The sequence below is a fragment of the Gobio gobio genome (assembly GCF_949357685.1).
Source record: "Gobio gobio genome assembly, chromosome: 5".
In the NCBI taxonomy this organism is placed as follows: Eukaryota; Metazoa; Chordata; class Actinopteri; order Cypriniformes; family Gobionidae; genus Gobio; species Gobio gobio.
Window position 1 is genome coordinate 36,732,186 of NC_137101.1, and position 26,093 is coordinate 36,758,278.

At 38.1% G+C, this 26,093-nt stretch overlaps 2 protein-coding genes across 3 annotated transcripts; one reads left to right on the forward strand and one right to left on the reverse strand.

Moving 5' to 3' along the window:
- Positions 1-2,446: 2,446 nt before the first annotated feature.
- LOC307126194 (uncharacterized protein) lies at positions 2,447-16,469 on the reverse strand. Of its 2 annotated transcripts, XM_079816619.1 has the most exons (4): positions 16,125-16,469; positions 15,568-15,695; positions 9,548-9,584; positions 2,595-4,211 (listed from the first exon to the last, which is right to left on the reverse strand). In XM_079816619.1, the coding sequence occupies exons 3-4, from the start codon at positions 9,582-9,584 to the stop codon at positions 2,821-2,823; spliced, it is 1,428 nt and encodes a 475-aa protein (XP_079672745.1). In that variant the 5' UTR covers positions 15,568-15,695; positions 16,125-16,469; the 3' UTR covers positions 2,595-2,820. The 2 variants fall into 2 exon arrangements, with proteins under 2 accessions (XP_079672744.1, XP_079672745.1); XM_079816618.1 differs by lacking the exon at positions 9,548-9,584 and having other exon boundaries at positions 2,447-4,211.
- A 533-nt stretch (positions 16,470-17,002) lies between these two features.
- On the forward strand, positions 17,003-25,149 carry LOC307126663 (uncharacterized protein). Its single transcript, XM_079817302.1, has 3 exons — positions 17,003-17,061; positions 17,620-17,837; positions 24,607-25,149. The coding sequence occupies exons 2-3, from the start codon at positions 17,666-17,668 to the stop codon at positions 24,924-24,926; spliced, it is 492 nt and encodes a 163-aa protein (XP_079673428.1). The 5' UTR covers positions 17,003-17,061; positions 17,620-17,665; the 3' UTR covers positions 24,927-25,149.
- Positions 25,150-26,093: the final 944 nt, after the last annotated feature.

Here is a 26,093-nt window from a genome sequence, read left to right on the forward strand (position 1 = left end):
TTGCAGCTGTAATTCCTCATTATCAGCAAAAACAAGTTTATGTCTATCAACAAACCCATGTGTATATTAATTTATTGCGGTGCACATGTGGGAACTGTATCAATAACAGTGCATATGTTAGCCGAGGACACTAAGGTGAATGACTGATGTAACATTAAAGTTTGCGAAAAAAATCTTGCTCCATCCTTTATATTTACTCAAAGTAGTTAGAACGACAAACAATCTGCATTAATAGACACAATTTTAGGTAATAGTGGGCACATAGTTGATTTGAAGAACTATTTCAGTAAGACGGTAATAACGGTTATATGGAGACCTACACAATATTAAACACAAAACAACGTATTTTGAACATCCGGTGGAAAAAATATACATCAATAATTATTCATACTTACAGGTTGTGATTCTGAGGAGCAAGCTGGTCCAAATAAACTGGGTCCTGACCCATCTTTCAAGAGCAAGCGTTTTTCGAATCCTGAATTAACTCCGTGATTTGAGAAGCAGGCGTCAGTAAAATAATATGTTTGAAGGCATGACAAGTTGTTCATGGACAGACAGCGTACAACATAGGTGGGGCATTATGCAAATGTCATTTCTAGTGACATGTAACTGTAACGCAGAAGGATTTCAAATACAGACAACTCGTTTAGGCGGTTCTGAGTCGATTCCTTGAGTCGATTCCTTCTTTTGTGAGACAATAACTTTATCTATCGTGCACTTTCAACTTTACAGAATGTTTACATTCACAAACAGCTAAAAACATCAAAAAACAGCTCTATTCGAAAAAATATTTTGAAAAACCCTAATACAGGCATTTTAACGCCATAAGAATGGCAAAATATCCCTGAATTGAGTCCACATCGCACCCAAAAAGACTTGAGGCAGCAATCGTACATGGCACATCATCTCACAGTAAATGTATTTTGGTGTGTTTGATCATTCTGAATGGATCCATATAGTAGCTATGTGCAGTCAAGTCAATACAGCAGGTTTAGTTGCTGACACAACCCTACCCAAACACAACCCTAGGTATTTATTCGATAAAGTAGCTAAATTAACCAAAAATAAAGCTTCAACTTCTGATGTTTGTAAACAACACAGCAGTAATGACTTTATGAACTTCTTTACATGTAAGATGGATAATATTAGGAAGAAAATTTTAATTAAAATTTAGCACCTAAACTCTGTAACACTCTTCCTAACATTGTACGGGAAGCAGAAAAACTCTGTCAGTTTAAATCTAAAAACACATCTCTTTACTATGGCATACACATAAAACACTTTCAATTAAATGATTGTTAGGCTGCATTAACTAGGTCAGCTGGAACCGGGAAGACTTCCCATAACACCTGATGTACTCGTTACAACATAAAAAGAATGACATCTACGCTAATGATAGTCTCTCTGTTTTATCCTGAAGTTTTCTGCAGTCAGCCGGATCCAGGCCTTATCCAGATCAGATGGTGGACCTGCGCCCAGACATGACCAACACATGACCCTGAAGTGTCTGCAGAGACCGGGTCAATTAGACTCCCCTGAAATTACCTCATCGACACGGCATCCTCAATAAACCCGTCTCCGGCGTGATGACTCAGATCGTTCGAATATTCCTATTTTATAATTGTTTAATCGATACGTCATCCTCAATAAATCCGTCTCCGGCCTGGCGGCTCTGATCTTTCGAATATTCCTATTTAATAATTGTTAAATCAATACAGCATCCTCAATAAACCCGTCTCCGGCATGATGACTCCAATCTTTAGAATATTCCGATCTAATATGACCTCTGACCTGTAAAGTTGCCAGAATAATAATAATACGGTGTTTGTTAATTGGCCAGAGGAGAGCTGGCACCCCGACTGAGCCTGGTTTCTCCCAAGGTTTATTTTTCTCCATTAGGTCACCTGATGGGGTTTTGGTTTCCTTGCCACTGTTGCCTCTGGCTTGGCTTGCTCCAAATCTAATTATTAAAATAAATTAACCATATAAACTAAATTACTGATCTAAAGCCCACATTGTCACTGTATTATAATTGAAATGAGCTGATGACATCACCGTTTTCTCCGGAACTGCTGCATAAAATTCTGTTGCATTATTTTCCTGTTTAACACTGTGAAGCTGCTTTGAAACAATCTGCATTGTTAAAAGCGCTATATAAATAAAGTTGACTTGACACTGCCTGAAAGAAAAAAAAAACATAATAGGGGCATTTTAACGCCATAAGAATGGCAGAAAATCCTTGAATTGAGTCCACATCACACCTAAAAAGACTTGAGGCAGCATCTCACAGTAAATGTATTTTGGGGTGTTTGATCATTCTGAATGTATCCATATAGTAACTATATGCAGTCAAGTCAATACAGCAGGTTTAGTTGTCTTTTGGCATTGTCATGTGGTCCTGTTTGGTATTGCACCTTGAACTTATTTGTATATAAGGTGCAAAATATAAAATTTTATACTTTTATTTGTATAAAAGAGCTCTAAACACGGAACCAGCTTACAATTTTAGTCAGATAAGCCCCAAAAGTAGCCATATTCAACATTTATACCTATATTAATTCACACAAATCAAATAACAGTGCAATGTTCATGGTATTATTAAGTTTATGTCCTTTTCTATTTACTTTAGTTATGGTCACATGCACAAAATATCAATACAAATTAATCCAACCCACATTCAGATTCAAAAAGTTCTGTTTATCCGTTTCCAAAACTTTAACTGTAATTCAATTTACATAATCATTTACATGTATATTACATGTGTTGTGAAGAAAGAAAAATCTATAATAAAACATTTTAAAAAACAGATCTGGGCCGCATTCAGCTGTGGAGTGAAAGTAGCCTTGGTTTCACACAGATACATATTTTCTGGTGCCATTTTAAACTTTTGAGCCATTTTAATCTCTTTCCACACAAGGAACACAAATAGGGTCTGACGTCTGCATGACTTTTCAGGTGAATTTGTAAGTGTGATGGCAAAACAAAATTTTTGTTACACTTTAGCTTTTTTCCAGAGTGAATGCTCGGGCGATTTTTAAAATTGCTCCTTTTTCTAAACCTCTTGCCACACTGCAGTTTCTTTCCAGAATGAGTTTGCAAATTATGTTTCAGGTCTGTTTGATGTTTGAAACTCTTTTTACACTGAAGACTTGTGAAATGCCTCTCTCTAGTGTGGATGTTAATGTGAGTGTCAAGATTTCCTTTAAATCTGAAAGACTTCCCACAGTGATGGCACACATAAGGCTTCTCTCCAGTGTGAACTCTCATGTGAGTCTTAAGGTTTCCTTTAAGTGTGAAACTCTTTCCACAGTGATCGCACATGAAAGGCTTCTCTCCGATGTGAGTTTTTACATGTTTCTTAAGGTGATTTCTATCTGTGAAACTCAATCCACAGCGATTACATTTAAAAGAGTTCTCTCTTGAGTGAATCCTCATGTGCTTATTAAGGGTCACTTTATGTCTGAAACTCTTTCCACACTGACAACATGCGAACGGTTTCTCTCCGGTGTGAATTCTCATGTGATACTTAAGATTTCCTTTTTGTGAGAAACTCTTCCCACACACTTTGCAGGTGTAAGGGTTCTCTCCAGTGTGACTTCTCAAGTGGATATCAAGGGATTCTCTATATGTAAAATTCATTCCACACTGGGTGCAGGTGTAAGGCTTTTCTCCAGTGTGAATTCTCATGTGAGACTTGAGGCTTACTTTATGACTGAAATTCTTTCCACAGTGATGGCATGTGAACGGCTTCTCTCCAGAGTGAATTCTCAGGTGATAATTAAGATTTCCTTTTTGTGAGAAGCTCTTCCCACACAGTTTGCAGGCGTAAGGGCTCTCTCCAGTGTGACTTTTCATGTGGGCATTAAGAGTTGGTTTATATGTGAAAGTCATTCCACAGTGATCACATTTGAATGGCTTCTCTCCAGTGTGAACTCTCATATGATTCTTGAGACTTGCTTTATGACATAAACCCTTTCCACAGCGATGGCATGTGAAAGGCTTCACTTCAGTGTGCATTCTCATGTGATTCTTAAGGTATTTATTGAATCGGAAACTCTTTTCACACTGCTTACATTTGAAAGGCTTCTCTTCATGCTTGTTAGTCTTTCCAGTCTGTGAGAAATTAGAAGTTTTTTCTCCAGTTATGAAATTGTGATCTTTCTCTTCCATTTCAGTCAGTACTTCGCTCTCCTCTTTCAGCGGCATCAGGTCTACAGCGGAAAAAGACAAACACAAGTTAACCCGTTTAATGGCTCAAAGCATGAAAGACATTTCAGAGTTTCCCATTCATTAACTAAATTGTGGCGGCCTAACCCTAACTAATTGAACCCAAAATATATATTTATACTTCTCACATAATACTATATTATACTATAGAAGTGAATGGCTACCGAGATCTGCTTGGTTACAAACATCTTCCTTTGTGTTTAGCAACAAATACATTTTACATGTTTGGAACAATTGAAGCGTGACAAAATTTTCATTTTTGGGTGAACTATCCCTTTAACCAGATCAACTCTGCGACAAGTCATATATCAAATGAAAGCTCTCACTCTCAAGAATATCCCTGTGCAGTATTTCACCGATCCAACACTTTACAGTAACGTTATTATCAAAAGAATCACAAAGATGGAAATGACTCCTTTGAACAAGCAAACATGAGTCATATTCCTGCTCGGATCACTACCTCCGTGTGGAGCTACTAGCCTCAAATGCTATATCAGTTAGTTCCTTAGGTTGTTTTCTTCAAAATGAGACTATTTTCACGTCTGTGAGCATGCATGGCCAAACAACACTGTAATATGTCACCGATGTCCAGATCAAAACATGCGATGCAGACCAATACTCTTATTATCCTTAGTTTTGATTGTCTTTGTTAGCCACGATTGTTGGTGACGACATCACGTATTGCATCATACGTCAAAAAGGCGGAGTATCTCAGCTCTCTATAGACACGTTGGTCATGCTTCTTGACCAATCAGAGCCAGAGATCTCCGTCTACAAAGTTGAGGAGGCGGGGCCTTCTTTTCGATTTTCCAGCGGCTGGTTTCAATCAATGCAAATGAGTTATTATTGAGTTAGCTGTTTTTTCGAGTTATTGCATGCTTTTTACAACTGGTTGGAGCGATTTGTATTTGGACAATGGCTTCAAGAAAGGTTTTTGTTGGTGTGGAGACGGTTTTGGAGGAGCTTGATCGACTGTGTGACAGTGAAACTTGCAGCGATGATTGTTTTGACTCGGTCAGACAAGCTGCATACGACGCCGGCGAAGATCCTGAATTTGAGTAAGTACACATTTCAAACTTATAAACGTTGTATTTGTGTATTTCATGAACAAATGCATGCAACAATACAAAATATGCATGCAACAAACATTAAGAAATACATATGCGTGCCAAAGTAATTGATCACAACCCATGCACAAACGCACGCGCTAATTCAAATTAGCAATGGGTGGTTTTGCTAAGCATCTGCTAAAATAATGTTACGTGCATATTTGTAGTTTTGTACGCATTTGGTCATCAGTTGCATTGATGCATGTGTGTGTGGCATGCATACACACATACACATACATACTAGGGGTTGAATGACTTCCGTATTTTTAAAGTCGACATTTATGTGATGAAAGTCAAGTCGACTAGTCGTTGATGACGTCATTAATAAACAAATAACCCTGAACCTTGACTTGGCATATGACACAGCGCTGCCCATAAGGTTATTGCTCCTACATAACAGCTTTTGTATCAGTTCTTTTGGTTGTCATATTTCTCTCAGATTTCTCCTCGATCTGAATCAGATACAGATAAAGTAGCACAGTAAAGATTACATGTATATGAATGCATTAGTGAGAGCGATTGCGTGTGAATTATTTCTACCTGCTAGCGCCTCTCTGCTAATAGTGAAGCTGTGAATTTTAGTTGTTATATATATATATATATATATATATAAAGGGATGCCACAATTCTCAATATAGTATTGAACCGGTACGGCATTCACGGTTCAATACGTGCTTGTGAATTGCGTTTTTTTCGGTTTCGCATTTAATTAATTATTTTTCTACAAATTCTATCATTTGCCTCCATCCCAATAATGAACAACGCAACATACATTCACATCACACGTTAGTGGTAGAGTTACACTCACGGAACACTATAGTTATTCACAATCATGAAATTCATTATTTGCATGCGTTTTAAAGCCTTGCCGGTTTCATTCGCGTGCACGGTTTTAACATGCGCTTTTCAGAGCGCGCGCACTAAACGCCTGTCAAACACGTGATTACTGGACTAAGTAGTCGTCTTACTGCGCTAATACTGTCAAATACACACAAGGTTAACATAAACACAGTCGGTTATGTGTAAAGTTAAATTAAAATCGCAATCATGTCTATATATTAGATGCACGCAGGTCTTAAATTGACAGCAGGGCAGTAGTGAACACGCGGTCCTTATATTAAAGGGACAGTTCACTTATAAAATTATGTCATTATTTACTCACTCTAATATTGTTCCAAAGCTGTAGTCATTTCTCAATGACAGAATTTTCATTTTTGAGTGAAATATCCCTTTAAATGTTAATACAACAAGTCAAGTCAACTTTATTTATATAGCGCTTTTAACAATGTAGATTGTTCCAAAGCAGCTTTACAGTGTTAAACAGCAAAATAATGCAGCATAATTTTATTCAGCTGTATAGCCATTCTGGAAAAAAACGCTGATGTCATCAGTTCATTTCAATTATCATACAGTGACAGTGTGGGCTTTAGATCAATAATTTGATCGGTAATTTAGTTTAAATGGTTAATTTAGTTTATTAATTTGATTTATTTCGATGTTTAGTTGAAAAATTTAGTGCAACAAAAAAACAACAACAAAAGACAAAGAGAAAACCACTCTTGACTGAAAAACTAATACAGTAGCTAAGAATCAGTGTATATTTTATAGTGAAGTCTATGTAGTTTTATTTTTACATTCATTCATTCAATTTCATACTTAAATGCTGCTGCACAGCTCTGAGCTGCCAGTGTAAATCTTTATATATATTTATTTTATATTATCCAATACACTAATAATGTGTACAAGGTTTTTTTTTTAAGTAAAGTTTTAAGTTTAAGTAAGGTTTTTCAATTATTTTAAGTAAAATAAAGAAAGAGTATTGCAATAAAAAAAATAGTCTTTTCTCTTTAACCTCTTGCTGTTCCTGTCACCTAAGAATAGAATAACAAAAAATGTATTCAACAAGCCATCAGAACCGAACCGAAAACCGTGGTTAAAAACCGAGGTATGTATTGAACCGTGGACTAACTTGTTGCATCCCTAATATATATTATATTATATATATATTCCCTAGTATATATGTACATTCTACATGTTCCTGTTACATTCATATTTGAATCAGTGCATGCAGTTCTGTGAGGCAACACAGAGCTAAAACTCCCAGCAAGCAAACCAGAGGGTTTCATTCTGTACAGGGGACAAAAAAGGACGGATGGAAAAATGGACGGATGGAAAAATGGACGTAGTGTCCGTGACGTCACCCATTGGAATCTGAAGAGCAGTTTTGAACCGTAAAGTAGGGACGAGCTGGCCGTTGCCATCTTGGCAGCGCATCACTCTAAGATAATAGAAAATGGGCAAAGAGGCGGGACGTGGGTGGAGCTGAGGTATAGACCAAAACCACAATTTGTACCAGGCTGTAAATATTGTTTTTTTTCTGCTGTAAAGTTGGGCATTTTAACATGGGGCTCAATGAGATTCTGCTCCCTTCTGGAGCCAGTCGATGAATTGCAGTTTAAGTCACTTCCGTATTGGCTTCAAGAGAAACTGCGGGAGGTTGCCACTTGGTTCCAGCGCTACCAAATTTCCTTCCAAAACGAAACCCCGGAACGCAGCTTGTAATGGACAGGATCAATTCCCCTTTGCAGATCTTCGTCACAGGCTCTGTGGTGGACACCATTGTGACGAACACAAGCACCTTGGCACAAATGAGGTCAGAGGCTGGAAAACGTTTCCTGTGGTTGCCTTTGAATACAGTTCCTGTGCATTCAAACATCACACTTGTCATCTATATGGGGCTCCTTGGCGCAAAGAAAACCATTGATTACTGGTCAGGTAAATAAATTTAAAGATTACCCAATTCCTAAAATCGGTCATGTTCAGGTCCAGATTTCAGGCCATTTCTTGGAACCTACATCTTTGTGATCCTGAGGATGATCGAGACAACTCAAGAAGAAAGGGGACTGAAGCCTACGACAGACTTTTCAAAATCAAGCCCATGTACAACGACATCATCACGGTATGCAAAACATACTTCCATCCAGACAGACAACTAGCAGTGGACGAGAGCATGGTGGCTTCAAGGGCGCGAATCGGCATCAAGCAGTACATGAAAGACAAGCCGACCAAGTGGGGCTACAAACTCTATGTGCTTGCGGATTCTGCCTGTGGTTACACATGGAACTTCTTCGTCTATGAAGGCAAATCTTCCCTGGCCACTGGAAAAGGGCTCAGTTATGATTCTGTTATGCAGCTCCTGGATCTGTCACTTCTCAGCAAGGGTGTAGCGAATTAGCTTAGAGGGAAAATATTAATAATTATTCATAACTCATGATTATTCATTATGATTAATTATGAATATTTTAATCAGTTAATGAGATTAACTTGATGTAGGTACATTAACATTACAATCAATCAGGTCCTCCTGTGAACGCTCAGTATTGATTATTAATTAATTAAATAGAAGAAAATAATATTTATCATGGCCACAGAAAAATAATTCTTCCGAATCATGATTCAACATGCTGATTCTTAACGCTCCAAAGCTTCATGAAGCAGTGTTTTGAAATCGCCCATCACTATACAAGTCGTTATTTGTTTTTTTTGGTCATTGCTGGCTATGCAGGTCTCACTGAGCCATCGGATTTCACCAAAAATATCTTAATTTGTGTTCCGAATATGAACGAAGATCTTACGGGTATGGAACAGCATGAGGGTGAGTAATAAATTACATTATTTTCATTTTTGGGTGAACTAACCCTTTAATTGGGAAATTGAGAGATGAAACCATGTTGATGGTTTGAGTCTGTGGTATAGTAGTGAGTTTAATGCGAAACTCAAGGTCGAGGACCAAATCTGCTCTTCCTGTCCGATTTTAGGTGAGAAATCAAATCTATTGGAGACGTCCTATAGATTACTTAGGCGTGCCGAAAGAACACCACAGACAGTACAATAAACATGGGAAAATCTCACAGTAAAACAAGCAGCTGTGTTCTACCAGATGAGAAGTTTATCTATGAATCATCTTTTTACTTTTATAACTGTATCTTTGTTTCTCTTGTAATTCCTTTCATAACCGTTTTAATTTTCCTTGCTTTTATTTTGTGTTTTTAATTCCCTTTTCTGTGTAAAGCACTTTGAATTACCAGAGTGTATGAAATGTGCTATATAAATAAACTTGCCTTGCCTAAATAATATTTGAATGGATTATATAAATGCTTCTTAAAGGGTTAGTTCACCCAAAAATGAAAATTCTGTCATTAATTACTTACCCTCATGTCGTTCGACACCCGTCAGACCACCGTTCATCTTTGGAACAGAAATGAAGATATTTTAGTTGAAATCTGATGGCTCTGAAAGGCCTCTATTGGCACAATGGCACTTTACACTCTCAAGACCCTTAAAAGGTACTAAAGACGTCGTTACAAAGTCCATCTCACTACAGTAGTTCTAAAATAACTTTATAAATCGGCGAGAATAGTTTTTGTGCGCAAAAAAACCCTAAATAACGACTTACATAGTGATGACGATTTCAAAACACGGCCTCATGAAGCTTCGAAGCGTTATGAATCAATGAGCCGAATGATGATTCGGATCGCGTGTCAAACCGCCAAACTGCTGAAATTTGGTGATTCAAACCGCTGATTCGACTCGCTGATTCATAACGCTTCGAAGCTTCACGATGCCGTGTTTTGAAATCGTCATCACTATGCAAGTCATATTTAGGGTTTTTTTGCGCACAAAAACTATTCTCGCTGATTTATAAAGTTATTTTAGAACTACTGTAGTGAGATGGACTTTGTAACGACGTCTTTAGTACCTTTTAAGGGTCTTGAGAGTGTAGAGTACCATTGTGCCAATGGAGGCCTTTCAGAGCCATCAGATTTCAACTAAAATATCTTCATTTCTGTTCCGAAGATGAACGGAGGTCTTACGGGTGTCGAACGACATGAGGGTAAGTAATTAATGACAGAATTTTCATTTTTGGGTGAACTAACCATTTAAGTATATAAATTTAGCTACATGCGTCTGTGGTATTTTTGTGTTAGAACTATCTTTGTGTGAAATATCTTCAAATCTGAGTGATGAATTATGGTGAGTTTGGGCTTTTTTAATCTTGAGAATCTGCTGTAAAAATGATATGCCACTTTCCATGATTTATGCAAGTTTCATTAAGTTATGAGCGAAATCGTGACAAAAATGTTGCATCGGTATAGTGTTTACACAAGGGTCTGGGGGCGTCTTTGCGTACAACAATTTGCTCCAGTTTAGTCAAAGCTAAACAGTTTTACTTATTGTATTCTACTCAATGAGACCTTTCAAAAGACATGACACTAGCTATCTGAGCCGTACGATATTTTTGACATATTACAGTACATTGTACAGCAAAAAATAATAATTCTGTAGAGAAAAAAAAAATTTAATCATCAAATCACTCAGCACGATTTAGGAGTTACTAAAATTGGCTACATGGATTGTAAAGTTCAGACTCTAAGCTTTCATATGACACCTATTTTTGATCAAGGCAGTTGTTTTGAAATTTTTTATTATTTTTTGTCCCTACACTCTGTAGGGACTACTCAGCACTCGTTAGGAGTTATTTTCAAAATGGTTACTAAACTTTAAAATGATACCTATTTTGTGTTCCATTCAGTGGTAGCTTAGTAATTTGATTATGAATACACTTTGGGCGTAACAACATTTGTAGAACAGCCTTCTTCCACTTTAGAACAGTGGCAGGAGCAGTAAATAAGCTCATGTTGGTTTCAAATGCAGTGGCTAGAATGCTTACTAGATGCAAGAAATACCAATTTGTGTCACAACTACACTGATTGCCTGTTAATTTTTTACACACAAAACTTTACACACAAAGCTTCTCAATGCTTATGCAACCTTATACCGTGATATAACCATCACAATCACAAAATGAATATTGGCAATTTTATACTTTGAATATCCAAATCCACAAATGGAAGTCTGCATCGTTTCATTTTGGATTCTCCATCTAACCATCTCGGACAGGCAAACATGCCGCTACACGGTACATGAAATTGACATTCATTGTTGACAAACTTAATCAACTCAAGATCTCAGATACAAGGACTTGGGAGTCCCTTGCAGAGGCAACACAGAAAGCATGCATGTACAGACAATTAGTGTTAGACTGATATATCGGCCGATACAAGGCTGCTGCGTTCGCCGATATTTTTTCCCCTGCATTATTTACAGACAGGCGTCCACAGGCAGCTCTCACTGTCTTCAAACGGTCTTGCTCTCCCTCCATTCGCGCATATTAATCAAAATCAATTGAGAATTGACACGATGGTAAAAGGTCGAAAGACTGAAGTTTCACGTGGAGCATTGGGAGATTTTTTCCTGAATTACCGCTGGTGTTGCTCTACAAGAGATTAAGTTAAGTGCACCTACACTCTAAAAAATGCTGGGTTAAAAATAACCCAAGTTGGGTTGAAAATGGACTAACCTATCGATTGGGTTGTTTTAACCCAGCAATTTAGTTGTTTTAAGCAAATATTTAACCCAACCGCTGGGTCAAAACAACCCAATTGCTGGGTTAGTCCATATTCAACCCAACTTGGGTTATTTTTAACCCAGCATTTCTTAGAGTGTAACCATTAAATGACTAGGTTGTAAATAGTTTGAAAATTAAGTATAGTACAGTCAGCGTACACTTTATTATGCTGCTTGCTTGTTGATACTGTGTGCAATAGTGTAATTATTTTATTTATGCTTAAATATTTATTTTCAGAATTTTTCACCACTGAACTCTTTTTTTCTTTTTCTACCTCACCTGTTTTTACTATTTGTTAAATATTGTTTTTTTAGTTCAATAAATGTTCCTTTTTTAAAATTTTAATTTTCATCATGATCATTGTGTCATTTTTATGTTGTAAATTGAGGGAGCAAAAGCAGTATCGGCTCCAAATATCGGCTCAAGAAAATCGGCAGCCCATATCGGTCATTGGCTAAGGCTGATGAAAAAAAAACGTTATCGGCATCGGCACTAAAAAATCCACATCGGTTAATCCCTACAGATAATGCAATGCCTGTAAGAACTGTGTATACACCGCATTCCAAATTATTATGCAAGTTCAATGTAAGTGTCATAAACATTACATTTTTTGTTTTTCAATTAAACTCATGGATGGTACTGTGTCTCAGGGCTCTTTGGATCACTGAACTGAATCTCAGACACCTGTGATAATTAGTTTTCCAGATGAGCCCAATTACAGGAAAAGTCCTTAAGAAGGACATTCCACGTTATTAAAGGGTCATGAAACCCTAAACCAAATTTTCTGAGATTTTAACAGAAGTATGTGGAATGGAAGACAATGTTACCTACCATCTGTTAGTTTTGAATGTGGGACAAAGCTAGTTCATTTTAAACCTTTTTGCTCCATTTTCAACTTCCTGGTTTAAATTCGTCTTCATGTCAACGTCATAGGCTGTAACGTTTTCTCGTACTATAGTACGGCGATGACTCATCGTGGTCTCATTATTATTCCTGAGACTGTGTGTCTTTATCCTATGAGAAGACGCGTTGCTTAATTCATAAAAGCATGCGCTTAATTATTCATGACAGCATGCGTTGATAGGCATTTTCCTCTGACTGGCGCTTTAAACAGTGAGATCCCACACAGTAAGTGAGAGATGCATTAATGGATCAAAAACGAGTGTTTTTTCCGCTTTGTATGAGTTTCTGCATTGCCTCCCTGAGTCTTCACACAAACGCGATTCATCCACACTGAGTATAACTGCTCTTTACGGCCATTTAACTGACCAAACGGTGTATAAAAACTCCACAAAATAAGCCTCAAAAGCTATCAAAGTTATGCAACAGCGTGTTCATATATATTATCGATGTAGAGAACAAATCACGAATGGCTGTGCATTTAATTGTCCATTGAATTCTAGGTGTCACAGGACATGTATTTGTGTAACGGTGAGCTTACAAATCTATATATCTATATATTGTGCTGTGTGACTTAATGGTAATTTGCAGCATGCATTTGTGGGAAGCTTTGATGCTTTTAATGAGAGCTAAATAAAATAGTCTGAATCAGAAGCCGTTGATGTCAGTCTCCCCTCATCCCCCTCCACTCCACCGCTAAACCACGCCCACTTTTATAGCATTTTTCAAAACTGTGGTGCTGAGAGGGGGGGTTTCATGACCCTTTAAGCAGGCCACAGGTTTCAAGCAATATGGGAAAGAAAAAAGGATCTCTCTGCTGCCGAAAAGCGTCAAATAGTGCAATGCCTAAGACAAGGTATGAATACATTAGATATTTCACGAAAACCCTTTGAAACGGCATTGATTTGGACCTTCAACATTTTGGTTGCCATGGAAGTCTATGATGTGGAGAAAAATCCTGGAATGTTTTCCTCAAAAAAAAAAACTTAATTTGACTTTAATTTCTTTTCGACTGAAGAAAGAAAGACATGAACATCTTGGATGAGAAGGGGGTGAATAAAATATCAGAAATGTATTTTTGCAGTGAACTTCAAAATGTCATTCTGTGCAGAATTCAAATAGGTCGGATACGTTTTGAGGTCTGCACCGAATCACGCACATGATCCGTGTCTCTGGACCGGAGCAGACTGTTTGCGTCATTTCGTGACACTAATGTGAAACCAGACTTCAGTCGCCCCAATGGAAAGCAGGTGTGCCCCGTGCTGGCAAAAGGAGTCGGAATGCGCATGGGATAATTTCAAGCTACAGGCAAAACAAGTGAACATTTTTTGATTGTTGTCGGTTGTCACCAAAAATGAGTGGATTAAGCCCTCGTCTAGCGATCCCAATGCTCAAAATAGCATTAAACATCTAAAAGTAATCTTAAGTATCTTTATTTGTACATTTTCAGAGAGGAGTACCTTTCCTTTGTCCATGTAAACGACATTTGACTGACAGGTCCGACGCGTGTGCACAAAGATGCCTTCGACAACGCGCGATCCCGATATATATATATATACACACACACACACACACACACACACACACACACACACACACACACACACACACACACACACACACACACACACATGTCTGGTGCGCTATCCTTCTGGGGACTCACCATAGGCGTAATGGTTTTTATACTGTACAAACCGTATTTTCTATCCCCTTACACTGCCCCTGCCCCTAAACCTAACCATCACAGGAGACAATCTGCATTTTTATATTTTCATAAAAACTTATTCTGAATGATTTATAAGCTTTTGTGCCCGTCCCCACGGTGACACGAGTCCCCATGAGTCTGTCTACAGTCAGGTTGAAGTCCCCACCAGGCTAGAAAAACATGTACACACACACACACACACACACACACACACACACACACACACACACACACACACACACACACACACACACACACACACACACACACACACACAGAGAGAATTACAGTATTTCAAAATATCTGTCTTGGAGAGTTTTCACACAAATATTATCAGTTATGTCTTATGTGAACGTTTGGTTCACATACGTGTTGGTGACTGGTGACAATCATAACTGGTGGGGGAAAAAAATCTGATGCATTACATTATTTTTGATCCGTGCGGTACTGTAGATCTTAATATATGGACTGTCTGTCTTAAATGTTAATCAAACAACTGTGGTATAATGGGGGGGCGGGGGAGCTGAATATATATTTTTCCTATTGATGTTTTGTTTTGATTTGATGTGTGCCAAATCTGTTATTACCAGGGATTTTAGAGTATAGTTGCCTAGGTGATTTAGTTTTTGAACCTTCAGAAAACTTTAACTTGATTTTTCTCAATTTCAATCAGGTGTAACTCAGTCAGGTTTTGTCAGATTTTTGTCTGTAATTTTGAAGGATTTTTAATAGCGAATGAAAATAACTAACTTATTTTTTTTAAATTTGCTCGTTGCCACTCATTTTCCTAGCACAGGTCACATATTTACACTGTCTAAATCGTTCCCTATCCCCTATATAGTGCACTATGTGTACTAGCTTCAGTGTCAATTTATAATGTAGGGGACGGGACGCTTTAGATTCTAGAGAGCATTTGACTGGACACAAAAATCTGATGAGAAGCTGAAGAGCAGAGTGATGTCATCCAAATCATTGATCCACAGCGGGATAAGTGATAGACTAAGTTTTGAATGCTTATTATCTTCTAAATGTGAATGTTGTCATTGTTTTTGGAGTAGATTATAGATAACAGTCAGGCTAACATTCATACTAAAAGCTATTTTGATTTTAAATTTAAGTATCAAATGACTGAGTTCAGCTTTGAGAATGAAACCAACCTGTTTGTTCCTCAGTATCTTCTTGTTTCACACTGAATGTTTCTTCAATCTTCATTTCTTCACTCTCCTCTTTAATAAACGCCATCTTTGTAATAGTGTCACATGTATCTCAGTCGCTTCACCAGGTTCTGTGTGTTTAAACATGATGAGAATTAACAGAAAGAAAAATAAATCCAAGCTAAATCTCTGGGTGAGTCTTAATCAGCTCCCTAGTTCAGTGCACTGCTAAGGGAGTCAAGTCAGAGAGATAGTCGTGTGGTGATTCGAATCAGTGAATCGTTGTACGAATCATTAGTTCAATTGACTCGAAAGCGTTGTTCCTCTCATCACTAATTGCTACTTTGCCAGTAACCATAATCGTGTTTATGATAAACTGATTCACTGCATAGGGAGCGAAATAAGATGCACCTTTTCTATACTCGTGTGTGGATGAGCTTTACTGACAAAAATAACGATAATTCAAACCAAATCTATGACGTTATCTCTTCAGCAACCGACACATCCTGAAGCTCATCACAACCATCTCTATTAAAAGTCGGGAGACCAAATGAGCTTACCAGTGCCGATGGTTGTATGTGATCTTGAAATTAGCTGACGTGAACACCGTTAAGTTTGCATATAGGGAATTGAAGATAGGATTTATATTCATTCTGCGGAGACACTTTTATGTAGCCAACAGCAAATGGAAGAGGTTTAACAGTAAAACGCAGTGACTAGGTGTAAACCATTACAGTGTTACTTTCAATGATAGATAATTAACTTTTCATCGCTTGTAAGAATTATACAATTGATCGAACGGTTCGGTTTTAACAAACTATTTTTTTTAACGCAAACCTTTCTCCAACCGGACCACAACAATTGCAGTACAGTGGCGCTGTCTTACGACGTCACACCACCAGACCAAAATAAAAGTCTTATTCTTCTTCTTTTTGTTCCATGGCCGTTGACTCCTTAGCAATACAAGTCTTGTCCACACGCAAAGATTATAAAACTGCACAACACCTGATTTAACTTGTGAATGCAGACATCCCAACCTGAAAAAAGTCATTTCAGGGAGGTACGCTCCGGAGGAGGCTCTGATCCTCGTTTAATTCTGAGTTTCCTGCAACTGTAACTGGATTTTGTAGGTATTTTATAATCGTTTCTAATAAACTGTATCTTGAAACTGAACACTATTCACTGTTATAAGGGTAGATGAGGAGTAACACGATTAAGAGACTTTATCCTTGACTTGAAATATAACAAATGGTCTGCGGTTATGAATAATAAGCGCTTGCACTTTAGTTTTAAACCAGAAGCTTGTAAAAAAAACAACTCCGTGGTATTGATTGCTCTGGGAATCGGTGAAAAGGAATCTGAATAATGTTTTCATTAGCTATTGTGTTCAATTTCTATCATTTTACTGTGTGGAAGACTTTTATTTTGGTCAGGTAACGTGACGTCACACGGCTGCACCGGGTCTCGCTCTTGCGTCTGTGATTCAAATGAAGAAAGGTTTGTTTTTTATTTAAAGTTTTTAGAATAGATCAATATAAACCCTTAAGACACCTTTACAGAGAACTGTGAAATAAATGGCCTGTATAAGTATGCTTTAACAATAATGAACGTTATTTGTTTATGAGTAAAACATCCACGAGTAACAGAAATGGTGCGTCTCATTGCGTCTAATTGTCTACTGGGTGATGGAGAAACGGAGCTTTTCAAAATTATTCACATTAAAACGGTGTAAATGCAACGAGAACACACACATGTGCAGTGACAACTTTTAAAAACAATCGTTTTTTTTTTGTAAAGTGGGATATATAATCTACATGTATAATCTACATATAACATTTTAAAGCATACATTTCTAAACGTAAAGTGTCCATTTAATATGTGTTCTTTATTAATTTGTGCTAATTTTGGGTGTTTTTAGGCCATTAAATCCTACTCTGAATGACTCCTCAGTGTGCTGACACTGAACTAGAGCTGATTTAGATATTTAGTGTGGATTTATTTTTCTTTCTGTTAATTATTCTCATTTTAATCATGACCGATTGTTCAAACACACAGAAAAACTCCTGGTGAAGTGACTGAGATCTACGCAACTATTACAAAGATGGAGTTTATTAAAGAGGAGACTGAAGAAATGAGGATTGAAGAGACATGCAGTGTGAAACATGAAGATCCTGAGGAACAAGGGAGGATGGCGTTTATTAAAGAGGAGAGTGAAGACACAAGGATTGAAGAAACATTCAAAGTAAAACATCAAGATACTGAGGAACAAACAGGTTGGTTTCATTCTAAAAAGCTGCAAGATTTCCGCTTCATTTGAAGGAGTAATGCATCTTTTTCCCCTTAACATGCTCATATTATGCAAGTAGATTTTAAAGGGTTAGTTCACCCAAAAATGAAAATGTCATTAATTTCTCACCCTCATGTCGTTCCAAACCTGTAAGACCTTTGTTCATCTTCGGAACACAAATTAAGATATTTGATGAAATCTGAGAGATCTCTGACCTCTCCATAGACAGCAACGTAAATTAACACTTTCAAGACCCAGAAAGGTAAAGGTAGTCCATGTGACTCCAGTGGTTCAACATAATGCGACAAGAATATTTTTGTGCGCAAAAACAAACAAAAATAACCACTTTATTCAACTATTTCGTTCTAGCCTGTGTCAGACTCCTACGCCGTTTACTGAGCCTGAACCCCCACTTTTTTGAAGTTGGTCATGTTGCAATCTAGACATGCACTACAGCTGACCATGTTATATTTCAAATCTGAAGACAAGTGTAAAACTCTAAATTTTATTTAAAGTTTTTCAAGATCATGTCATGTGATTTTATTTTGAGAAAATATTAATTGTCTTGCCAACTTCTAAGCGTCCATTCAGTGTATTGTCTCCATTGTTTTGTGGTGCAAACCGCTCCATTCAGTTTCAGTCTTCCCTGGACACATTCACACCTCTTCGGCCAGGTTATGGCTCTTATTATTATTCTTTTGTCTTCATTATTATTCCTGATGATTTCCTAATTCACGCAGATTTAATCCCTCATTTCGTTGATCAAACTTCTCACTTCACCTTCTTTGAATCCGTGTCAAATGCCCTTCTTGCTTTACTGTTCAAATGTATTCATAAAAATAACATATTTGCGCAGCTAGGTGGCAGGTGCATCTAGGGCTAGCTAGCATGTTAGCTTAGCACACCATCAATACATGACAATTTATGAGATTAAAACTGTTTTTGCTCCAAACTTTCGAGTGTCAAGTGTTTTAAATGACCTTCTGTGATCCGATTTTGGCTTTGGATCAAAATATCAGACATAAAATATATTTTACAGCTTTATGCACAAGGATAAAAGCTATGTCTAATGCTGCATTCACACCAAACGCGAATAGAGTGTCAAAATCGCGTCTAGTTGGATGCTTGAGCATTTTGAATCCATTCACGCGTCCACAGCGAATTGGATGCGTGTATAAATCGAGCGTTTGAAGCTAAATAAACGCGCGTTCAAGGCGCTCCAGGAGAAATGTCATAAAACACCACTCAGCCTCTTTTCGTTTTCATTAAAAATATATATTAAACATTAATAGCCACACAAATGTGGTCCAGGCAGCGCACTACCTACATAATCTTCACTGCGTGTATATTTAAATATCCTAAAAAATAAAGTTATGAAACTTCTCTTTGCCCTCAGTCAAAACGATTTGGCAGACAACAAATGATAGATTCATGAGACCAAAGATCGCCCGTTAGATCTTCACCAGACAAATTCTATCTCGTGTTTAACCACTACAGAGGCATCCGAGCCAGCGGCAAATGTCAGAAGGACTGGCCGAGGAAAGGCTGCTCTCCCGGGGTTAATGAGCGCTGAGCGCCCGGTGATCGCCTGGATCTCACAACTCCAAAAATGCAAGATTTTTTAATAGGCGCTCTTCATAAATAAACCACAAATTTGAGCTTTAAACAACTACATTCTCACCTGAAAAAGTCTTAAAACAAAATTTTGTGCCACAATAACAGTAGTATTTTAAAATGATGCGGGTTTCTCATCACGTCACTTTACCACGGGACAGCAGCAAGCAGGCTCCTGATTGGTTAACGCGGCGCGAATAGATGCCAAAGTTCAGATTTTTCAATTTGGGTGTCAGACGCGAATTCGCTTCAAACGCGCAATGCACAAAAAGCAACAAATAAAATCACTTGCGCAAGCGGTCAATTTGTGTCATTCGTGCGAACTGGACTCCGCAGGACCTCCAGACACACGTCAACGTGCCTTTCCATTGACTTAACATTGAAATGTTAAATGAAACGCTCTATTCGCGTTTGGTGTGAACGCAGCATAAGATTAGCATTGCATTATAAATATAATCTATTGAAAATACCTACAAAAAATGGCTGAATGGATTCGAAAACGGTACGGTAAAACTGTTTAACTCTAGGGGAGTTAGGAAAAAAATGTCTATATATATAAAAAAAAAAGTGGCGTATTCCTTTAACCTCTTTCTAATGTGAGTGAATTTCGAGTATTCTAAATTAGTGGTCATGTGCATGAGGTTAGTCATTTGCATAAAACACCCAAACCATCTCCATATAAGGGCTTTCAGAACACGTTTTCCTTACAGCCTTTCGTCAAACTTGCCACTGTTGGATCCTCGAGCAATGCCAATCGTGCCATTCTCACCAGTTCTCACAATAAACACCTTTTATAAAGACCCAGATTAGACTCTCATTAGCTAGCTGTACATACCCGTATACCTGCGTTATTCAGAGAAACCTCGCAGCTGAAGCTATAACGCATGCTTTTCTTACTCCTTAAAGCTATGGTCTACGATTTCAAAGATTGTTCATTATTAATAATCTCGTTTAGATGCTGGTTATGGTTCTACAGTACAATCCTAACAATATGAAGAGAAAAAAGAATGAAAAAAATCCATTCACTCTATTGGGTGTACACCCGCAGAGAAATTGACCAATGTAAGCTGTCCAGCCGGACAGCTTACATTGGTTAACTGCTCTCATCCAATCCCTGCTCCACTCGCGTTTCCCCCCGACCGCACCCCACCCCGCCCCCTCCTGCGACATGAAATTTTGCTGGCAAGTAGGCAGCGTCAACTCAGCAATGGAGAAAAACCAACAAACAGACAGCAGCAAGCGGCCCCTGCTCGCCCCAACAGTCAAGGTTGGAATAAAGAGAAAGTCAATTGAGGAAAGAGCAGATATTTAAAGTAAATGTGAAGAACGCCGGACTCAAAGCCGAATCAATATAGGGTCCACCGTTGCCCGTTGGAGGAAGCTTCAGAGAAACCTTTGGACTTAAAACCGACGCTGATTATTTGTTGAGCAGGTAAACATTTATTTATACTTTTTTGGGTGTGGTGTATTACATAAATAGCTTTTTATCAGCATGACAACATGATCATGCTGCCGGTCGGCATTGGAATGTTAGCCGTTTAGCATCGCCTATCACGGGTCAAAGTAATTATATTTCTTGAAGTGCTTGACTATTTCAATAGGCCTAACGTTAGCGGTTTTCTGTTCGAGCCGATAGAACATTGCATGTGTTGCTAATCTTGCGTGGGCGTGAACTCAAACGTGTGCCTTTGAGCTATCAACATCTCTGTTCCAATGTTTACTCCTGCTTGACTGAGTGACGTTGTTCAGGTCGTTTCCCGGTGGGAGGGATCAGGTAGCACAGAGGGGAGGGGTGTGCGTGTGGAGGGGCGGGATGAGTTTTTTTAAAATGCAGGCTTTCTCGACTGATTTTCAACATCGTAGACTACAGCTTTAACTGTACATGATCAAATGTATTTAAGATTAAATTAAATTGTATTATTGAATAATTACATTATATAATTTTATATATGCGTTATATAACTTACTCTGTATGGCTTTATAATCAGGTTAAGTTCTTTTTGCGTAAGTGTGGTTTCAGTTGTTTCTATATTTTTTTCGTAAATTTAGAAAAAAATAAAATATTACGAAATCTTTGGTGAATTATGATTTGTTCTTAAAACCGTTCCTACGCACACAAATGTGTGCGTGCGTACGTATGTTTGGTGAATGAGACCCAATGTGACATACTTGCTCTTGAAATAGTTTTGGATCAAGAGATGTGCTTGTTGTTGTGGTTGTTTGTTATTGTTGTACAAGCAGAATGTTAGGGCTGGTCGGTGTGGTATTTGTCCCGCCCCTCCTCCACTGTGATTGGACAGCTGGGTAAAAAGTGACCGTGATGAGCGCTGCATTTTAACCAAAGCTGAAGATTCTTCAGTTCTCGGCGACTGGTTAAAAAAAAAAAAAAAAATGCAGAGCGCTCAGCGTGAAATGGACACTCATCTCATCATGCTCTTTTAAAAAAACAGTGGCAGTGCCTTTCAGCTGTCTCTGTTCGTGGGCATCTAAAACAATACAAAAATGCATTAAAATATGATTTCTAACACATATTTGTCAGTGCTAAACATTCCTCATCAATCTGTAATAAAAATGAGATGCTAAAATTGTAATTTATACAGTGATACTGTATTATGGATGACAGTGGTGTAACAGAGATGTTTCATTACTCTGAATTACTTTATCTAAACCTCTGTCTCGCACATCTGCCAGGTTTGTAGTTTCTTTTTATTTGTGTTTGTAGTTCTGAACCGAATCCTCCTCCAAAGAGCAATCCACACCTTGAAAATCCAGGGCTATCCGGGAACTTTTGGCATACTTTTTTCAACATACTATGCTTTAGATCACCTCACATACTATTTAGGATATAGTATGCACATTGGGACTAGGCTTGCTGCGATAGTTGGTGTGAGAAAATGCCATCAACGACTAAATCAGCTCATGAACGTTGACAGAAAAGACGACAACAGCTGTCACTTGCAAGAGCTAGTAAAAAGAAAGTAAACAACAACAGATTAGACGATGAAAGCCCGTCAGCGAATTAGATTCAATTAGTTATAGATGGACATACAACAAACGGGGACAGTTCGTTTGCAGTTTTTGTGACTGTTGTTAGAGGAGAGCGGGGCGAAACTGTTGTTTATGATTAGAAATGTCAAACAAATTTCGCCTACGTAGGCGATTGTAGCCCATGAAAAAAGGTTGAAAATTAAACACAAAATTCACTCCAAATCAGACAGTGGACTAGAAACATCTATCCCAGTCTACAACAGGGATGCATTTATGATTTAGGCTATTCAAAAATCTCAAATTATTTTAAGTAATGATTCAATCCATTATAGACAACTGTTCAAAAAATAAACTTTAAATGGACTTGAGAACAGGCCATGTGTTGTTGTGTTTTAATTGAACGTAACCGACACTTTGGCTAGGCAGGCGTATAATGAAACGTGCAAATAAGGTTAGGCCTATTGCAAATTATTGGACAGGAAAACAAGTCATTCAAAATTTTCGGGGTCCAGAGCAGAGCGTTTTTGGTTCACTATGTGACCAGCTGTTGAGACCGCGCTCTGACCGCACTGATGTCCCAAGGACACTCGTGTTGCCAGCTGCGCACGGTGGGGGTATTTCGTAGTTTCTTTTTAGCTTTCACAATGCCTACTGCACTTTCGGAATTCTTTATTTTCTTTTTCTGCTTGTTTGTGAGTTTTGTTACGTCTATCTTTTTTATTTGTTTAATTCGTTTAATGATTTGGAGGCAAGTTTTTCATTTTGTGTGATGTGCTGACTGGATATGTGCTAGACATGGTTATTCATACCAGGTCCACTGCCGACATCCACCACTAATGCTGCGTTCACACCAAATGCGAATTGAGCGTCTGGAGCGAGAGATTTCCATGTTAAGTCAATTTAAACGCAGGTTTGGAGGTCCTGTGGCGCGTTTAGAGCGGGGCGATGGATGCAATTTCTCCACAGAGGCGAATTGAGTGTCTTGCGAGTGTGATTTTATTTGGTGCTTTTTGTGCATTCACATGTTTGAAGCAAATTCGCTTCTGACGCCGAGTTGAAAAATCGCCAATTGAGTCACTCATTCAGACTTGGCACTTAATCTGGACTGAAGGACCTTGGCGTATTATTGCATTATGATATGACAAAAAAAATGATTGTTACTGTTCTTTTCATGCATTTAATAACAATAAATTAAAAAAGTCACTCATTCAACATGGAGGAATGACTGATATTGGCAGTGAGCAGTGCGGAACAGGCGGCAGTACCGCTGAAAACGGTTTTCATCCAGGCGTAGCTCCTGGAGCGCCTCGAACGTGCGAGTGGATTCAAAATGTTCAATCGTCCAACTGGCCGCAATGGAAGCGAATTTGACACTCAATTCGTGTTTGGTGTGAACGCAGCATTAGAGGGGTTAGGCATTTCTGGTTCGGCTGTAATGACCTTTCTTGCACGTTACCTGGGAAAGGGCCACGTCCTCTATGTCGACAACTGGTATAGCAGTCCATTGCTGTTGGCCAACCGGAGAGGAATGGCAGTCTTAATTTGCCCTTTTGTCATTTTTGCAGTGAAGTGCAGATAGAATGAAACATAGCTGGTGGTAAAATGACTAGATAAGAGATGTTCTTATACTGATGAGAGGAAGGTCAAGCCTCACTGTGAATACAACAAAAAGATGGGGGCAGTTGACAGGGCTGACATGGTAAAAAGCTTTCTTGAGTGTGCCAGGAAAACAACAAAGTGGTGTAAGAAGAGCTTCTTTTATCTACTCAACACTGCTGTGCTGAACAGTCATTGTTCACCGCCATCTGTCAGGTTAGAAATTTACACAGCCACATACACAGGGTTTCCGTGGGTCTTAAAGTCTTAATTTGACCTTCCAAAATTACAGGCCTTAATGTTTTAAATTGGATCAGAAAGTCTTAAATTCATTATAATGGCATTAAATTAGGGCCCTATGATTTCTGTGATGCAGAAAATGTGGATGGAATTTACTGTATAATGCAGAATGTCACAGAATCTGAACATGAAGCCTATTTTTTTTTTTTTTAAGTGTAGTGTTCCTTTTAAAGTGTTGTCTAAGTCCACAACCATACTGTCCAATACCTTAAATACATTCTTTCTAACTCCCCACAAATATAATTTACTATCAACAGGACAGGTCATCACTTCCCTGGAGATCAGGACAAACATGATGAGAGGGCTGCTGGAGGAGTGTGGCACAACTCTGTGTCCACCCAAAGGAGGCTGCCCTGCTTTGGACACTACTCTGCGGTTAACAGGGAGGCATTTCCCCGCTGATGTCCCGCAGACCATCGCCCAGGGCAGCAGGACCAGGCGGCACTGCAAGGTCTGCCTCTCCAGTTATCGGAAGAAAAAGGAGAGGCGTCTCACAAAGTACATGTGTGTTCCATGCAACGCTCCATTGTGCGTTACTCCATGTTTCGAGGAATACCACACTTTAAAAAATTACTGAAGAAAAAGGAAGGTTTTTTCTTTACTCCAATCATTTGTTAATATTTGTATTGATATTGTCTTTACTATACATGTAAATAATCTGTAATTTATCAATCATTTCATTTAGTTTAAATGAGTGATACAATTTGTATATATTTTTTTTTATATAAATTAGTTTTTATACAAATAGTTTTCTGTTCCCTGTGGTTGATATTTAAATAAACATGGTCACCATGTCATGCATTGTGTTTCTGTTTTGAGTATTTATTTGAGTAACTGAATATAGTATTATTAATATAAAGAGCTGTCGTCAATTAAGTCATGAAATAACTAAAAAAGCAATTAAAGTTGCGTCCAAACTGTGTATGCATGTTACGTATTTGTTAAACATGCGTCACGTCTCAGGAATAAAATATTCTATCATGTGAGATCACAATATAAGACACAAGCTGATATGTTTTTTTTTAAGGCATAAGTAATTGTGAGCACTATGCATTTGTACTGGAAGTTAGGCACTAATTTTGCTTTAATTTGTAAAGTATACAAACAACAATGGATCATATTTTAAATGCGGTTCAAATAGGTACGGTTCAGGATCTGCACCAAAGTAAATATCTTCTGAATCATCTCTCAAAAATTATATATATTAATATATATATTATATAAATAATAAATTATATAAATGTAAATATATATAAATATATATATAATAACATTAAAAATGTCTCCATGGTTACAAGCACACTCCCTGTGCAAGCAGGTTGTCACGTTGGTTTCGTTTCTGTGCTAGGATGGGGTTTAAATTCTCACTGAAATTGTTCACAAATACCTTAACTCTGCGAAACTGAACATAACATAGTCACAAACCAGTTCTCCTGAGTCAAGCTTTTCATAAGGTATTTCATAAGTATTTGGAACATATCCTAAAGCAGGGGTGTCCAAACTTGGTCCTGGAGGGCCACTGTCCTGCAGAGTTTAGCTGCAGTATGACTCAACACACCAGCCTGGGCTGAGTTTCCCAAAGGAATCGTAGCCCCAAGTTGATCGTAGAACCATAAGATCGCATAATGTGTACAATCAAAGGCACAATCTGAGAGAAGCTCTGATACCTGTGAAATATTTAGCATGCTAATAAAGATCTGGGTCTGTCTGTAACTCCTGCAGTGAAATGACATTGCGACGACCT